This window comes from Gavialis gangeticus, unplaced genomic scaffold (assembly GCF_001723915.1).
Source record: "Gavialis gangeticus isolate Ggan-Ray unplaced genomic scaffold, GavGan_comp1, whole genome shotgun sequence".
NCBI lineage: Eukaryota > Metazoa > Chordata > Crocodylia > Gavialidae > Gavialis > Gavialis gangeticus.
In genome coordinates this window covers 22,125,280-22,141,808 of record NW_017729011.1, presented here as the reverse complement: position 1 = coordinate 22,141,808, position 16,529 = coordinate 22,125,280, and the positions used below count along the sequence as shown (strand labels likewise).

The following is a 16,529-nucleotide window of genomic DNA, read 5'->3' as shown; positions in this document are numbered from 1 at the left end:
CATGCTGCAGTCGGGGGCACAGAGCATGGCTCCAGCCCAGCTCCGCAGCAGGGGTGTATCTGCACGGCTACTCTGGGGGCTGGGCTGGGGCAGTGCTCAGAGCCCTAGGCTAGAATGGGGACACAGCCTGCCAAGTGGACCAAGGGTAAGAGGGGCAGGGGGAAGCAGAGGCTGGTTGCGGGGGAAGAGAAAGGAGCAGAGGTTGGGGGGAAGGGGAGGACAAGGCTGTGAGGGGGCAAGCAGGGGGGCAGGCACAAGCAGGATCAAGCTGCTTGACCTCTCTATACCACCTACCCCACAACTGCCTTCCCCCCCTGCAACAGTAGGAGGCATGAATTAAAGATGACCCCCCACTAATTAGATTCTATACATGGAAAATTATAACAAATTTATACATTTTCCATATACAGAATGTAATTACTGGGGAGTCACCTTGCATTCAGGGTTGTCTTGGATTCGAGTAAATGCAGGGTGGGGGTTGCATTTGTTTGGGTTAAGCATGAGTGCAACCAGACTGAAATTAAGCCAACTTGATGAAAGCTTTAGGTCTTTCAATATAACTTCAAATTCAACAGATACTAAAATTGCACACAAAACTGTTACATAAAGCAGCAGGATACAAGACACTTTGGTCCTATGTTTTCAAAGAAAGCAAGTCTGTTTGGCCTTTATGCTTTAAAGAACAGCATAGTATTCACTTCTAATTAATTTGTATCTTCAGAGGGCAGCAGCTCCTCTTCCTTTGAATGAAAGGGCAAACAATACAAAGTATTGTATAATACAGTTTTGTTCTAGGCTAAGAAAAGCAGCCTACCAACTAACAGAGGCAAAAAGGAAATAATTAAAAAGAAGGCAATAAGAGCTACAAAAGCAACATCAATCTATGTTACTTTTTCAAATATATATTTGGTTCTGAAAATTAGATGGTCTTTGTAATCTGGACCAACTGAGCAGGGATCTTTAGCACAGATAAACTCTGCTTCAAAGCCAACGGGTAGGATGAAAATTTTGAATCAAACTCAGAGGTGTTAAAACCAGTGGGTGTTACTGATGTTCAACAAGACTGCCCTGGACCTTTTCAGTACCTCTGTAGGTCGACATGGAGTTACTCAGTCCCTCTTACCTTTAACATGTGCACTGCCTTCAAATCCATCACCTAAATTTCTCCATTTGCAAGCATCTCTGCCTTTTTCTGGCACTAAGCTGCTAGAAAGCATTTAATATTTAGCCTTCATTTTACATTCTTTTTAAATGACACAGCTCTGAGATGTTATAATCCAAGCAAGTACACATTTGTAAATATTCACAAGACGTTACAAAAAAAAAACAACAACCTAAGACTAATAGAAACGCGTTACTCCAAACATCATAACCTCTGAAAAAGCAGACAATATTAAAGAAATGAGAATTTCTGATTATCTAGACAACGAAGGTCAGGTTATCGTCACTAGTAACCATGGCCTGAGACATAATTTGAGTGACATGGGGATCGACACTCCAGCAGAAGGATGGTTCAGTCATGCTCTTGGGTGCTTACTTGGCCACCTAAATAGATGGCTTCTTTTTCAGAAGTCCTAAGCACCCAGCACTCCCATATTTAAGAGAGCATTGTTACAGCATCATGGTGCTTGGATTTGGATGGCAAGTTTCAGGCACCCAACTTTGAAAATGTTGTTTCAAACTCCTGAAGACCAGCGTATAAAATTTTAGTATTTCCCTGGTTCTTGCAGGACTACAGAAGTCATTCTGAACTGGCCAATTCCTGCTGGATGCTTCATACCTCAAGAGGTGTGTGTTCGATTCATTGCTTACTTTTGTATTGAATCTGAACCACCCTTTTTCATACTCCTGTGGGAGGAAAAGGAGTAATGTTTCTGCTCTAGAAGTGGGGAGACAAGGCCCAGAGAGATCCACATGGCTTGGCCTTGAATACTCAGGAAATCTTGTTGAACCAGAAAATGAACCGAGAAGATATAAGTCTTGGTCTATTGCTTTGACCACAAAAACTCTTTTCATCCATAGTTGGTAGCTGGAACATTAAAGTACACCCACTGATTTCTCACACAGTCACTTCCTTATCAAAGTACAGCACTAAACAAGAATCCCCACCCCACCAGTCTATCCCCTACTTGCTATGGAGTTGCCATAAAAATAGGACCCAACATCTGTTCCTAGTATCACAGATCCATACCGGATCTGATGGCAAGAGATGGGTGTGTAAACACATGGATTTAGGTGCATATATGAAACCGCCCCCCCCCCCAAAAAAAAAGAAAAAAAAAAAGAAAAAGGAACATAATGTATTCCCTCCTGAAATGGTTCATGATTTTCAAATAGTACATTTACAACAATACATTAAAATGCAGAGATGTGTGTCCTATCTGTCCACAGAGGTAATCTAGAATGAGTAGAGGAGCAGTATTACTGGTTTATAAATACCCCTTCTCTTGCCTTTGTTTCAGCTCTCAGTCAGGAGTGAAACATCTGCCAGTCTAAAATTAAACATCTGTGTTTTACTGTGAAGAAATGGGGACTAGAGGTTTAATGCCAAAAAAGGCCTGATGCTCTATGGCTCCCGAGTGGATCTCAGGCTCCTGTAGGCTGCCAAGTTCTCACTGAGTGGCGAGATCCTCACCTGTCATTTCTTCTGGCGTTCGGTGGATTCCAGTTCAGACCAACCGTGCTGGCCAGACAGAAGGCACCTGGCAGAAGTCAAATATATTCCCCACCCTCTTGTTAGCATGACACATCTCCTTTTTGCCTCCCAGCCTAACCAGGCTCCTCATTTCTGCCATAAGAAGCCGGATGAAAGCAGCTCTGCTGGATGAACACGATGCCCTGTTTTCAGATTGGTCTCCTGCTCCATGTTTGTGCCCGATTATCATCTTATATTTCCTGAAAGATATAATAATTCTTGGTTGCTATCGATTGTGTCCTGTCTTCTTACATGAAGGGGTCAAATGAGCCATCAGCCTGCACTGGTAGCAGCTGAATCAAAGAACTACCACTATGGTTAAAACAAGCAGCTTTATTCTGACTGCACTTACTTGGCTTCAAGATGTTAATGGGTTGTTTGCTACTGGCTGTGGTTTAAATTGTGACCTTTCTTTCCTTAGGGGACATGGGAAACTTATACAAAGAAGACCCCAAATCCAGCTGTAACAAAAGACTTCGGGTTGTTTCTTGCCCTCTTTACTTATTGTCAAAAATATCGGAGAGCCGGGAGAGGAAGCTATTCTCTCAGCTAATTACCACAACTATTCTATAATGGCTATTCTGGATGAATTTTTAATGAAATGTGCACTTGTCAGTTTGATATTTCATAACTTCCAAGTCTAGCCCTTATCTCCTAGCAATCCATAGAAAAAAGACTTTTCCCCCCCTCCGAAAGCTACAGCCAAGGCAGTTGCGAAGGAAAGGCACTTTGTGTAGTTTCCCTTGTGCCGATCAAACTAAAATAAAATTACGTGCATCTGCTCTATAGTACAGTGACTGGCAAGAATATGGCTTGATACTGAAAAAATGCTGAGCCTTTGCAAGTCCCGCTGAAATCCACTTAGGATCAAGCCCATGGTACTATAATTAACAAAGATAAAAATACTTTGCTTTTGTTTAATATCCTCTCTAGCTGCACACTCCTCAAATCAAATGCCAGAGCCCATACCAAGTCTAACTAGTTGCTTTAAGTCCTAAATATTCTCCAAGTCCAAGCCTATTTATGGAAAAGGAGCCATTTTATTGAAATGCTGTTAAAGTACATGCAGATGTTCTGTGGATCCTGGTAAACGGGCATTATAATACTGAAAGCCATGCTAACACTGCGCACTTTTAATGCCCTCTGACTCCATAATGGAACAAGAAGGAAGGAAAGCATGGCTCTGTGAAGCCAGGTCTGACCCACTATGGACACCCTGTGGTACTATGTTCCTCTGACCACTCCAGACCCATTTGATGAGGGCTACACATCATCCTTACAGAAGGGGAATTAACCATAATATATGGGGAAAATTTAGCTCTCCGCTCTATCTGGAGTTCCCATTACACTTCACCATCCCTTACAGTTTATCCCACTATGCCACTGGCTTAGCAGTCAGCCTATTTAATGATGCTTACTCCTTACTGTGTCTTTCTACTTTCACAGCCCTTTGCCAAGGTCATGAATTTGCAAGTTGCTGTTGCTTTGATTTCTGCGTAGCTTTGGAGATTTGGCAGGGTTTTTTTGGGGGGGTGGGGTGGGGGATGACTTCTAGAAGGTATAAACATCAATGAGAAACCACAGTCTAACTGCTGTCCTAGCAGCTTTAATGACGGCTGACCTGGGCCTGATCCTGCCGGGGGCTCCTAGCTGTCTGCTCCACCATACGGCATCTTGCAGAAGCCTGCCTCTGTGTGGGGTTGAAAGAAGATGGATGACACCGAATGGGAAGTTTAGAGGGTCAGTTTAACGTGTCCCCTTGCAATGAAACAGACAAACATCCCCTAATAACGGGTACCTGGCTTCGTTATGCATGACATTAATTCAGACAATACCTTAGCAGTGGAGAGGAGGAAGAGGGAGGAGAAATCTTTCCGTGAGATTCAGTGCATGATCTACTGTGCTCTTTTTTTGGCTTTGTTTTTGTTTTTACTAAAGGGGCTCTTAGAAACCTTGGCAATCACTATTTCAAACTGTTTCCCCCGGTCTTTTGTAAAATTGTCAAGATCAACATGCCAGGAGCAGAATTAGCTTTCTTTCTCTCTTCCCTCTTATGGTTTTATTATTCTGTGTCTTCTGAGGGCACAGTTTATTCAGAGTAATTAAAGCACACTGATACAAGTCCATACTGTGATGGAACAGTTTTGATTTTAATTTTATTTTTTAAATTTCTCTCTCTGTTCCCTGTTTTTTCAGAAGCCTGAGGCTATGGCAATGGTAATCTAAAACACAAAGCCCTCTTCCAATGCATTTGTGCTTTTAGATGTCAACCTATTCCATTCCTGAGCTGGGGATGCTGTTGGCCTGGCCCTTTGCTTTAGACAAAATTGTGACAGCAACAACTTATGCCTGGGAAAGGCTCCTCTTTTGTCCCTCCATTTCCCCAAAGCCACCTAAGGCTCAAAACGCCTCCTTCCTCTGCAAAGGAAAGAAAATATCACTTGATTTCTGTATGATCAGAAAGATCATTTCACTGGAGTTGTGTAAGATTGGATCCCACCTAAAGACTGTGCCACTGCCAACTCACCTGAGCAAGCTGCCCAAGCTCCCTGTTCCCCGAGCAGAGCAACCCACTTTTAACATTACACGATAGCAAGAATGATATACAGCTGGCCTTGTGCTTAATAGCTGCACAGTGTACCATCCTATAGTTTATCCTGCAGTAGCCGTCTGTGTTTCCAGCGAATTTATTTTGTTCTGCTACTATATAAACAAGTCCCATGACGGGAGACGAAAATACTGTATACAAGGGTATAATCCCATTTCTCTAAAGGACAACGTTAGCAATGCTCAGCGCGGCGAAGGCACGCACTTATTACTCGTTCCGAAGGCTCTGCAGTGAAAAAGAACAAACATGCATGAAAAAAGCTTCAGCTCTGTCCACTTGGACGGGAACTTTAAAACACATCCTATTCACCACAGTCGGTTCCACCAATTAGCTCGCCAGCTGAGCACACCTAACGTGCACCAACAGTGCTTTAAGTCACATTAAGTCTCCTCTTTTCTGCAAATTTACTGTGGCTACTAAGGATCTGGACTCCATCTCAGAAACAGCAACTGAGAAGGGAGACTGGCATTTTAGATACTAGATTTTTTTTTTTGAACTAGCATATCTCCTCTCATAGTATAAATACCCATAACTGGCAAATTCATAGATTCTTCTTATTGCTGTTTTAATATTAAAACAATCCCCCTCCCCATGCTCTACATGAAGCAGAAGATGCTTGGAAATGATTTCTTTTTGTTACTCACATCCAGATTTGTATATCAAGTACTAAACAATTTAAAGTGAAGTCTGGGGTTCTCTTTAGGGACAGGGCTGGAAGGACACACATGGGAGTGTCTTATTGGTACCATCAGCAGACATACAGCTCTGGATGACAGAGAAACCAGCAAATGCTACATTTTCTTCCCAGCTCTAAAAATATGTCAAACGACTTTGAGGAAAGGATGCCAACTCTTCTGCATTTGAGAGTTAAATATTTTCAAATCAGTCATTTCAAATCAAGCAATTACAACAGAAAATAGTGACAGTGGAAAAAACTAGGCACAGGCTAAAGAAAATTCTGCATTGCCAGACTTGACAAATCTCAAGGAAACCATGAAATGTGTTTCCACCCAGGAACTGCATACAAATCAAAGCTGCATTCTCAAACACCTGCAGCACCAGTTAAGAATCCACTGTGTTCACCCCGAGTCTCTCTCGCTATAATGCTGAAAGAACATATATCTCCCTGCTGAAATGCCCCTCGGAGACACCCAGCGCTGGGAGTCACCCAGCGCTTGCTATCACATTCCCATCATCCTTCCCACACCCTTCAAAAGTCCAAAAAGGCCCAAATGTCAGTTCTGAATCTTGACAAAGAACAGAGGCAATGAGGTTACTGCAGAGAAAAGTTGTCACTTATGTGCGAAGCAGGTAAGAGAACACACACGTGCACACGAACACACAGATGCACATGCACGCACACAGATGCACACGTACACACCACGAACGACATAGCTGTGTGCTCTCCATGGCTGAACCAAATAGATCCTCTTCTAGACATTCAACAAGGCAACCTTCTCTTTCGATTACTATATGCACAGGGCAGTATCATCACAACTGACTTAGGTCAAGTTAGCCTTTAATTTGTCTTCATTATTTTGGAAGGAAAAGTGACTTACGCTAGAGACGGCAGGCCAGGAATTGGTAACGAACATAATAAAAATCACAGCAGAGTTCCCTAACCAGTTTGCCCCTTTTAGCCATTGTGCACAAGTCAAAACTCGTGGCTGAGGTATAGACAGTCTGGGTTAGAGGAAGGAAGGTTTGTCTCACCTTTTTTGTAACATATTCAAAAGCTGATTTATTCGAGATGTTTGCAGAAATGGGAGGGGAGGAATACATTTTTATTTTATTTAATTAATTATTTTTAATGGAGAGGGAAGTGAGGAAAAATGCATGGAGGAAGTGGCTTGCAGCTGGGTGTGAAACACTGCACCTCCAGAATGACTGCTCTAATCCAAACCAGGTTGGGAGTAGCCAACCGCTATCCAATAGATCTTGAATGGCCTGGATGTGAAATTAGTTGACAATCCCAGTCCAGCTGCTAGGGGACAGGTGCCTGTACACATGCAAGAATTATGGTAATTGCTGGAAGCTTCAACAAAGAAGCTAGGGATTAAACAGACTTGTCACTGAACTACATGTTGTTTCTCAAGTTCTGGGGGGAAGAGACACAAAGGCAGTGGAGCGGAGACCTGGAAAGGCCCTTGGCCTCTGCCGTACCTGCTCACTGGATGGAGAACTCAGTTTCCTGGGCTGCTGGATCAGCAGTTCTCCCCAGCTTCACATGCCCAACACTTAAACTTATAAGAAACAAGACTTGGAAAACCACCCAAGAGCCATCCAACAGCATCCCTGTGGACCAGAGAACAGGCCCAAGGGGCAACTTCAGAGAAGGGAAAAGCAAAGGGAAGGGAACATTTAGGTTTATTACCAGAATATCCTCCTGAGGATTTGATATACATCTGCCCATACTGCTCTTCCACCATGGTGTCATATGCCTCGTCGTCTTCATCCTCTTCCTCATTGTGGTAGGAAGTCGGACTATCTGTAGTGGGAATGCTGCTGGCACCGGGGCTCGTCCGCTCCCCCTGGGAGTACTGCACTTGCTGCACGTTGGGGATGAGAGTCGCTAAATTGGGCATTCCATAGTAGGAGACACGAGATAACTTGAGGGGCCCAGTGTTCGAGATACTCCCTCCTGTACTGTCCCGGGTACCGGCCTCCAAGGATCGCTTGGTGGGGAGGCCTGACAGAGCGGAGGGCTGCAGCTCGAGATTTTCATGTTTCACCCGTGTGAGGAGCGGAATGGGCATGGAGGGGGACATGACATAGGGCGCAGAAGCAGACTGCAATTGGTTACACGGGCTCTGCGGCTCCGAACTGGGGTCTTCTATCATGGTGGTCTGAGAGTCACAGTGGGGAGAGCTCACTTTGAACATTAAATCTGTCCCTTTTTCCACGATGTGTTGGATCTGTAGGAAGCCTGCCGTGTACATCACGACAAGCTGTTCGCTGGCAGCCATGGTGAGCTTCCCGGTGTAACAAAAGGAGAGGATTTGCTGGAAGCAGGCTGGTGGCACGGTACCTGGGAGCTCAAATGCATTTTTGCTGTTCCCGCTAAACAAGTCTCTGAAGTACAGGCTGCTGGCTGCCAGGACTGCACGGTGCGCCTTAAAGACTTGGCCTTTGACGACTATGGAGACATCACAGTAGAGCCCCAGAAGCCTCTGCTCATTCAGGCAGCCCAAGACAGTGTTCCCGAAGTTGGGAATTTCTATGTGCAACATCTGCGACATGGCTCAGGATTAGCTGGAGCTCCTTAGACATTCAATGCAGAAATATCCAAAGTAGGGCACATCTGAAAAAACCAAGAAGGCAGGGAGAAAGGAACAGATTTTTTTTGAGAGTTCTCTGGAAAGGACAAGAACAAATGAATCAGCCTAAAACTATTACAGATTCAGCGATGACCCCAAGGGCTGCTGTCTAATACCACTTACAGAATTACTTACGACTTTCTAAATAAGCCTTTAAAAAAAAAAAAAAAAAAAGTTTTTGTAAAGGATAAAGAGTATTTCAAAAATCAAATATTTTTGTCAGGTTGTGGTTTATTCAAACAAACATTATTGATCTACTGCTCTGAGATTTACTTTAAACAGGAAAATATGTATAGTAATAGGGGAAGAGTGAACAGTGAAGCAACCCTCAAATAGTCAACAGACTTTTGGAAATATTTGGGGGGGGAGGAAGGAGGGGAGGACACGACTGCAGAAACCCAAACTGAGCCATTTAGGAAACAGCATACGATTTTGCCTTAAATAAAAGCAGAATTCTCTCTGTACAGCTACTGCAATGAAAAAAACAGTGCTAAGGAATCCAGAGGATGTCTCTACATTTATACTAGGAAAAAAATAAAAGTCTTTAAGAGTCAAACTACTTCTAAATGGAATTATCCATGAAATGGGGAGAAAAGAAAAAAAGACCTCTCAGCAATGAAGCCAGGTATTTGAACCCAAGCAAAGACAGTCACACTGCAGTGAGTTTAATGCCAGAAAGCTTGCTGGTTTTCTCCATGAAATGCAGACTAGGACAGGAGAGTCCCAACATGGGTTCTCCTGTGGCAAGTGCCCAGTGATCTCTTCCCAGCCATATTAAAAAGGGATACTGTAGATGCCACTGTACAAGTCTCATCTGAGGCAAGACATGGTAACTACCGCATCTCCGAATGCAGAAACAGCAGAACGCCTCTGAACAATCCTGGGTCAAAAACAGCTTAATATTGTCAGGCTATCGGGCTTTAGAGGTTGCCTCAAAATTACAGAACAGAGCATGCTATTTTTAGGCTTTCATCACCCTTTTTTGCCACAAGAATAATTTCCCCTTTTCTATAAAAAATAAAAATAAAAGCAGGCTTTAAAGCAAAGTGATTAAAAGCACCCACAGAAGCAGCGAGATCCAAATAGTTAATAAGTGCAGAAAACTCCAGAGAAACCAAACCACTGCATATTTAGCAAAACCGAGAACCCTTTGCCAACATCCCCCTTCACCCCTCTGAATCCTCCTCCCAAAAATCAGACCCGATCTCAAATCTCGCTTGCATTCGACAGTTCAGAGCAAAGTGGACTGACCTCGCCCACAAGAGCGACGCAAAAAGAAGTTTATCGGAGAGCATTTAAAAATAAAAAGAAAGGAAAAGGAAGAAAAAAAAAAAGCAAAGCAAAGCAAAGCCTCTCCTTGGAAAAGAAAATAATCACCCACAAAGACGTGCTCTGTTCAAACTGCTGGAAAAAGAATCCGATCAGCCAGGCCACTGTATCTCAGGAAGAAAAGAAAAGGCAACTCCCAGCCAAATTTATCTGCATGGCTTCAAAAAAAAAAAAAAAATTTCTTCCGAGCCAGGAACTTCTGTGTCCCCTCATCTGACACCATGCGAACATACCTTACACAAGGACCGATCCCAAGTACTGCTGCTCAGGGACGGCTTGCTAAGTCCCTCTTTAGCACCCCAGCTGCTACACTAAATGCAGCACCGAAGATCGCTCGGGGGGGGGCAGGGGGGGGGGAAATAGTATCAAAACCTCCGTTTGTATCTGCTGTAGCTCAAGCTTTTACCAAGTCAAATCTCCACGGCAGTGCATAGCATCTAAATGAATAGGCCGGATGCAGATTACCATTCAGGCTGCTCTCTGCAATGAATAGAGCCCTTTGATTAGGGACCTGAAGTAAATGCCAGTTTCAGACCGAAGCTTTAAAAACAGAGAAATATCAGTGCCAGAGGAATGCTCTCAGTGTTGGTACAAGACAGACTTTTGATGAGTCACTGCAATGCAAACAAAGATGGCAGAAATACTGTACTGTATGCTGATGAAATGCTTAGTGGTGCCACGGCAACTGAGACAGGTTTTAAATTTATAGTGCAGTTTTGCATATGAATTACGCTGTAAACTGCCTCCTCTGCCATCTAGTACATCCAGAGTGTCAAAGCATTTAAACTATTCCAAACAGTCTGCAGAGCTGGCGCTGCTGCTGTTTAACTCCTCCAGCGTGAGCAAGAAATTAGTCAAAGGAAGCACATATATTCCAGAGAAAAAAAAAACTCAACCCTCCCTCCCCAACACCAATGGAAAAAAAAAAAAAAAAGGGAAAAAAAAAGGCTTCTCATTCCTCCGCCCTGCTTCAACTCCTCTCTCTCTGCCCCACAACTGCAGCTGCAGGGTTTAAAACCTGCACAAAAATCTCCTTGAAGGCAAACAGCTAAAAGCAAAAAAACCTGGGGATGCCCAATTCTGTATGAAACGCAGATCGTCCTAAATGTAGACAGAGCAACATTCATGATGTTATCCCCCCCCCCAACCAAACCCATTCCTTAACACACAAGAAAGCCTTTCAAATACAGGAAAAATGTTTACCCCTTGGGGAAAGCTTCTATCAGGCTGTGGCTGAATCCACTAAAAGCAAATCCATTTGCTTAAGTAATGAAATCCTAGTCACATTGTCTCCCAGATTCCGATTTTAAATTACCCGAACATTTATTGAGTATGTTTACTGCTTTTTCTGGGAAAGGGGGTGGGGTCTTGCTTTTCTTGCTTGTCTCCTGCCCAGATCATTTTTGTTCCAATTAACACTCTCTGGTCTATTTGAACAGTTTGGCTGATATGATGTCAACACAGTTAACATTTCACAACTTAAAAGAAAAAAAAGACTGGACTCAAGATACCTTCGGTCAAGAATGACATCACTGAACGCCAGTGTGGATGTCCCTGCTCGATCGCTTCCTTCCTTCTGCGTGCACCCCTCAGATTTTACTGCTCCAAAAATGTATATTTGCTGCATTAAGTTCAGCTCTGTAGAAGTAGAGGGAACTGCTGCCTCTTTGGAGACTATAGGGCTGGAAGTGTGCCTGGCTTTCCTTTTCTTTTCCAGCAAAAGACACTAACACATTTACTTTACATCTCACAGGACCAGCAATCTTATAACAGCACTTGGCAGTCCTGTAATCCTTTCAGCCGAAGATCTCAGAGTGCGTTGCAAATGTTTAACAATTTATTTCCAACACAATTTGCAGTGGGCAGGTTTCTCCTGTTCTGCTGATGAGGTAACTATGGCATAAAGATGTCCAAGATCGCAGTACGATGTACTGTTGGGAGTAGATGCCACAACTTATGAAACTCCTGGACTCAACTCGGTTTTACCATTCTTCCTTGCAAGGCTGGTCTGTTCTTTTACAGTTAAATAAATCCTATCTGGATTTATATCTGGAGAAACTACATTCCCCCACTCCAGCTGTCTTCCCTAAGACCATGAAGAGTAACACACTGTGCTGTGGAAATGCTTGGGATTAAGTTCTCGTAAAAGCTCCACTATTATACAACAACCTGAACCCAAGGCAGCAAAATCGCTAGCCTTGAAGTTTCTGCTCAAACCTCAGCTCTTGCTAGAAGAAACCTCAGCAATATCAGCTCATGAAATGGGTCTCAGTGGATCATATCAAAAGCAGGGATCTCTAGCAAATGAAAGGAAACCCCCAAAACTTACCACTCAACCTCCTAAGAAAGAAACTGCTGCTTGATGGAAAGCCAGTCTTGGGTCAAGAAGGGTTTTTCTCTCTTTTCTTTTAGGAATAGTTCCCTTAGATGTATGAGAGGCAGCAGATGGTACTTTTTATTGCACGCTTATCAAAATCCTCCTGCTTCTGAAAATTAGACCATGTAATTTGGATGGAAAGAATTAAGGGCTCTAGGTCTTCTCCAAGGCCTCCATCAAGAGGAATGTCCCAGCAGAGGCACTGTGCAGCAGACGAGCACTGCCTGCATTTTATACCACAAATGTCTGCTCTCGACTGGGACACCAGACAAACAGATGCTTCTACACAGAAAACTTTAGGAACTCAAAATGCAGGAACATTTTATGAGAACTTGGAGCAGTCTCCTTCAAAACGAATGGAGTACAAGTCCGACTGGAGTACTGTATTTAAAAACTCACATTTCCAAGTAACTTTTCTTCAGCTACCATGCTATTCACCCACCTGCATCTCTTCTATCTACTACAACATCAGATTGAACTAGTTTCTTTTATTGCTACAAAATAAACCAAGTTAATATCAACATTTTACATGGAAGTCCAGAAGAGTATCTTCTACAGCAAACGGGCTTAAAAGTTTCAACCTGCCTTTAAATCAAACGATTCGCCACCTCCAATGAATGTTGCATTGAAATGAAAAATATATTGATGCACTTTCCCTATCAACGAAGAAATAAAGCCAGGAAAAGCACACGTGATTATTTCATGCAATGAAAGTCATGCCGGTCCAGGATCTATTCAAGTCCTCGACCAGAATCAAAAGAACACAGCTACTCCAAGAGATTATTGGCAGATTTGACTTCAAATCTCCCATGAAAAGAGCTGGAAACTAAAGCCTTATCCTGTTGGAAGGCTTAGAAAACAACTGAGAAGCTTGGACAATACGGTATTCATGTCTTGCTAGGATGATTCCTAAGGGATCCCACATTAAAAATCGCATCATCCTGATTACCGGCTTGCTTTCTGTCCAAGTCTCACGCTATGCTAGCAGCTACTACTCTCACAAACCACTGGTTAGGGATCAGGCTTTCAGTTGGTAATAAAGTGATTGTTTTGGCCTTTAGATTTTTCGGCAGATAAAAAGTGCTGAAATAACTTTCAAATAAGTTGCAACAGAGAGCAAGATGGTAATCAGGATACAATTTGAAGTCCGAATGGATCATGACCTGCCAAGACTAGAAGCATTTTAGCAAAGCCTAAGCTGTCAGAACCAAAATCATCTTCCAAGTGCTAGTTCTGGCCTAATTCTTGCCAAAATAGTTTTTGCTCCGTATTTTTCCTTCTACTTTTTAATCCAATTGGTTGGCTGACAAATACAAGAGAGCAATCATGGAAGAGTGGAACAGGGGAAGGAAGGGGAGGAGAGGGAACCTCTAAGCTACCTGACCTTTTGCAATTATAAGTAAGCATTGTGACTTCCCGATAAGCATATGTCCTCACATCTGAGATGTTTAAACCTAATGTTTCCCCCAGTAAAGCTATTCTCTAAACACTTTCCAAACAGAAGACTGTGGGGTACTTTAAATGGCCTACAATTTGGAGGTTTGGGTTACAGCCTATTACCCATGCAAGCTCTCTGTGCCGACTACAGAAATGGCTTTCAATGTAAATTAGGATTCACAATACTACACCCGACTAAGCTACCTCTCCATGAGAAGTCCTAGAGATTGTGAAGGGCCCACATTATTTCATCTTCAGATTGTCATAAGCAAAAGCCTCTTAGGCTAAACTTTCTTTTAAAGGGTCAGATCAAGACAACCCCTCCCTGCCACATTTTTGCTTAAATTGGAGAAGTTTAATTAAACCAGAATTTTTAATAATACTAAAGAATTAAGATGGGCCACAAGTCACCTGAAGAGGTTAATTTATTTTCTTGCTGGAAGCCTCTTGTAGGGGACTTCTGAGGATCTACCAAGACGAATTCTACATTAAAATATATTTTCACAAGAGGAAGGCCATATCCCTAGTCTCAACATGCTCATAAAAGGGTTAGACATTATTTGACCTAATGGCAACCTTCACAGTTTTTGCAAGCATCTCAGACATGCCCCACTGAAGTTGCTACTGTTTCAACACCATAGATTTTCTCCTTCTAAAAGGTAGGTTTTTTATTTTTTTGAATGCCCAAGTGATCTGGACTAAACTTAAAAAAAAAAAAAAAAAAAAACCAAAAAAATTATTCACCTAGAACAAGATGCTGCCATCACAGCTCCCTTAGGAGTAATCAGAAGTAATTAGATAATTTATTTAAATTGTCTTTTCCTTAGACAACCTACAAAAAAGCTCGGCAACCTAACTGAAACACCAGCATGTTTATTTTAAAATAAAGGCCCATGTCATAAGTGCCTTTCTTCAAAAGCAAGGTGTGCTAAAAAAGCAGCTGGACTTGTGAAAAAGAAAAGATTTAGTGATCCTCAGAGGGCTATAACCAAAGCTCCGCAGAAAGGGCTTTCACCACTATCCCTAAGCAAAACTCTCATCAAAAGCAAATAGCTGAGAAGTTCTGCCCTTGAAGGCCCCACTGGGTCAAAAGAAACTTCCCTTTCTTCTGTAAAAGAAAGAAAATCACACCCTTGGATTTAAGGCTGCTAAGGGATTTCTAACATGGAAGCTGCACATCAGAAAGGAACAATAGAAGCAGCTTCTAAAGGGAGGAGAGAAAAAAAAAAAAAGCAGAATTCCTTCTGAAAACAGCCGTACAGGACTGCTCAGAGCTGGGCACCAAAATCTCTTCTGGATCATCCCTCAAGACAGTTAAGGGCATCGGGAGTATTCACATACTCCTAAATCCCCCAGGTAAATCCACGAGAGGTAGTTAAGGAGAAAAGCTGAATACAGCCCATCTCCCAGGCTGGCTGTCCTGAGGACGTCCAGCTTTGCTAAGGGGAACTGGAACAGCTCGCTGTGGGACTTGCTGGCTAAGCAATATTGTCCCAGCACCTGACCAGTATAAAACTCCGGCGGAAAAAATATATACTTACAATTTTGATCTGTGGCACTGCCAGTGCCAAAGTATCTCCGCCATGAATGCCATGTGGTCTGCACAGGCGTGCATGCATGAGTGCGTGTGAGTGTATCAGGTGAAAAAAAGAAGGTAAAAGATAAACCTTTCCACCATTACTAAATAATAAAGAGCATTACTTACTAAAAATGCACCCCCATTAGAACTGTCCATGGGTTAGAAGTTGCTAGGGGTACATGTGGCTTAAGTCCCACATGCGAACAGTACAGATGCCTTACTGGCATTTACTTCATTTAATGCCAGCCCTGCCAGGAGAAGGAAACCCAAGCTAAGTTTGGTAATCAAAGTAACACTCGTATTGACATCATTTTTGTTCTGCAGCCTTTCTTTCTCTAGCTCCAAGGTGTGCATTTCCGAAACTCTGCGAGTTGAAAGTGGTAACCAATGCTAAGAAACTGTATTTTTAGTGCAGCAGCTAGTGGCAATTGGTGAGCAGGATTCATTCTGGTTTGATAAGATAGGAAAAACTAAAATTTTCAAAAATGAGTAGCATACAACAGAGAGCGCAGTGCAGATAGGGAACACTTCTGCTTGGTTTATGATTTTTAAAAGTTAGCACAGAAAGGAGCCATTAGATATTCACATACCCAGTCTCGGAGGAAATGTGGGGGAAAGACAATCATGTTAATGAAATTAATGCTGGTAATCCAGCCTAACAAAGTGGGCACAAATCCTGCACTCAAGAAGCCCAATATAACAGTCTCCAGGAGCTCTCTTTCTGAAATGACAAAGCCTTCTACAGCAGCAGTCTCCGGCACCCATGCATTAGATTTACAAGGGAGCTGTCATACTGCAAGGTGAGTCACTCTCAGAGCCTCAATGAAACACTAGTGCTCGAGGTCATAAACTCCAACTGGATTCTGTCTCAAAAAGTACAGTCATTCAATCACAGCAGAGCATGTTATTTCCATTATTTTTAATTGATTTCTCCCCCTTATTTCACCACAGATTTTTAAGAGCCTATCAAAGCAAGGACAAGCAAATCTGGAAAACACACCGTTTCATTTTTGCAGGTTGTTACAAGAGAGGGATGGAGGGAGAGGCACGGATATAAAAATTAAATACAAGTATTTTGCAAAATTTAAATTTGTTGCCATCTAATAAAAGCTCTAAGACCCAGGCTAACTCCCATCCCTAAGAATTACTGGAAAGAACGCTGTATACCATACCACGCTGCTTTTTTT

At 42.7% G+C, this 16,529-nt stretch overlaps 1 protein-coding gene across 7 annotated transcripts in view; it reads right to left on the bottom strand.

The window, feature by feature from the left end:
* The window catches only part of NACC2 (NACC family member 2), a 97,790-nt gene that overhangs the window by 20,809 nt on the left and 60,452 nt on the right, over positions 1-16,529 (bottom strand). For 6 of the 7 annotated variants that reach the window (XM_019510814.1, XM_019510820.1, XM_019510816.1 and 3 more), the window contains one exon: positions 7,678-8,604. In XM_019510814.1, coding sequence (XP_019366359.1) covers positions 7,678-8,542 — 865 coding nt within the window. In that variant the 5' untranslated portion in view covers positions 8,543-8,604. Of the gene's footprint in view, positions 1-7,677; positions 8,605-10,182; positions 10,254-16,529 lie in introns of those variants that run through there. The other variant, XM_019510818.1, reaches the window with a different exon arrangement.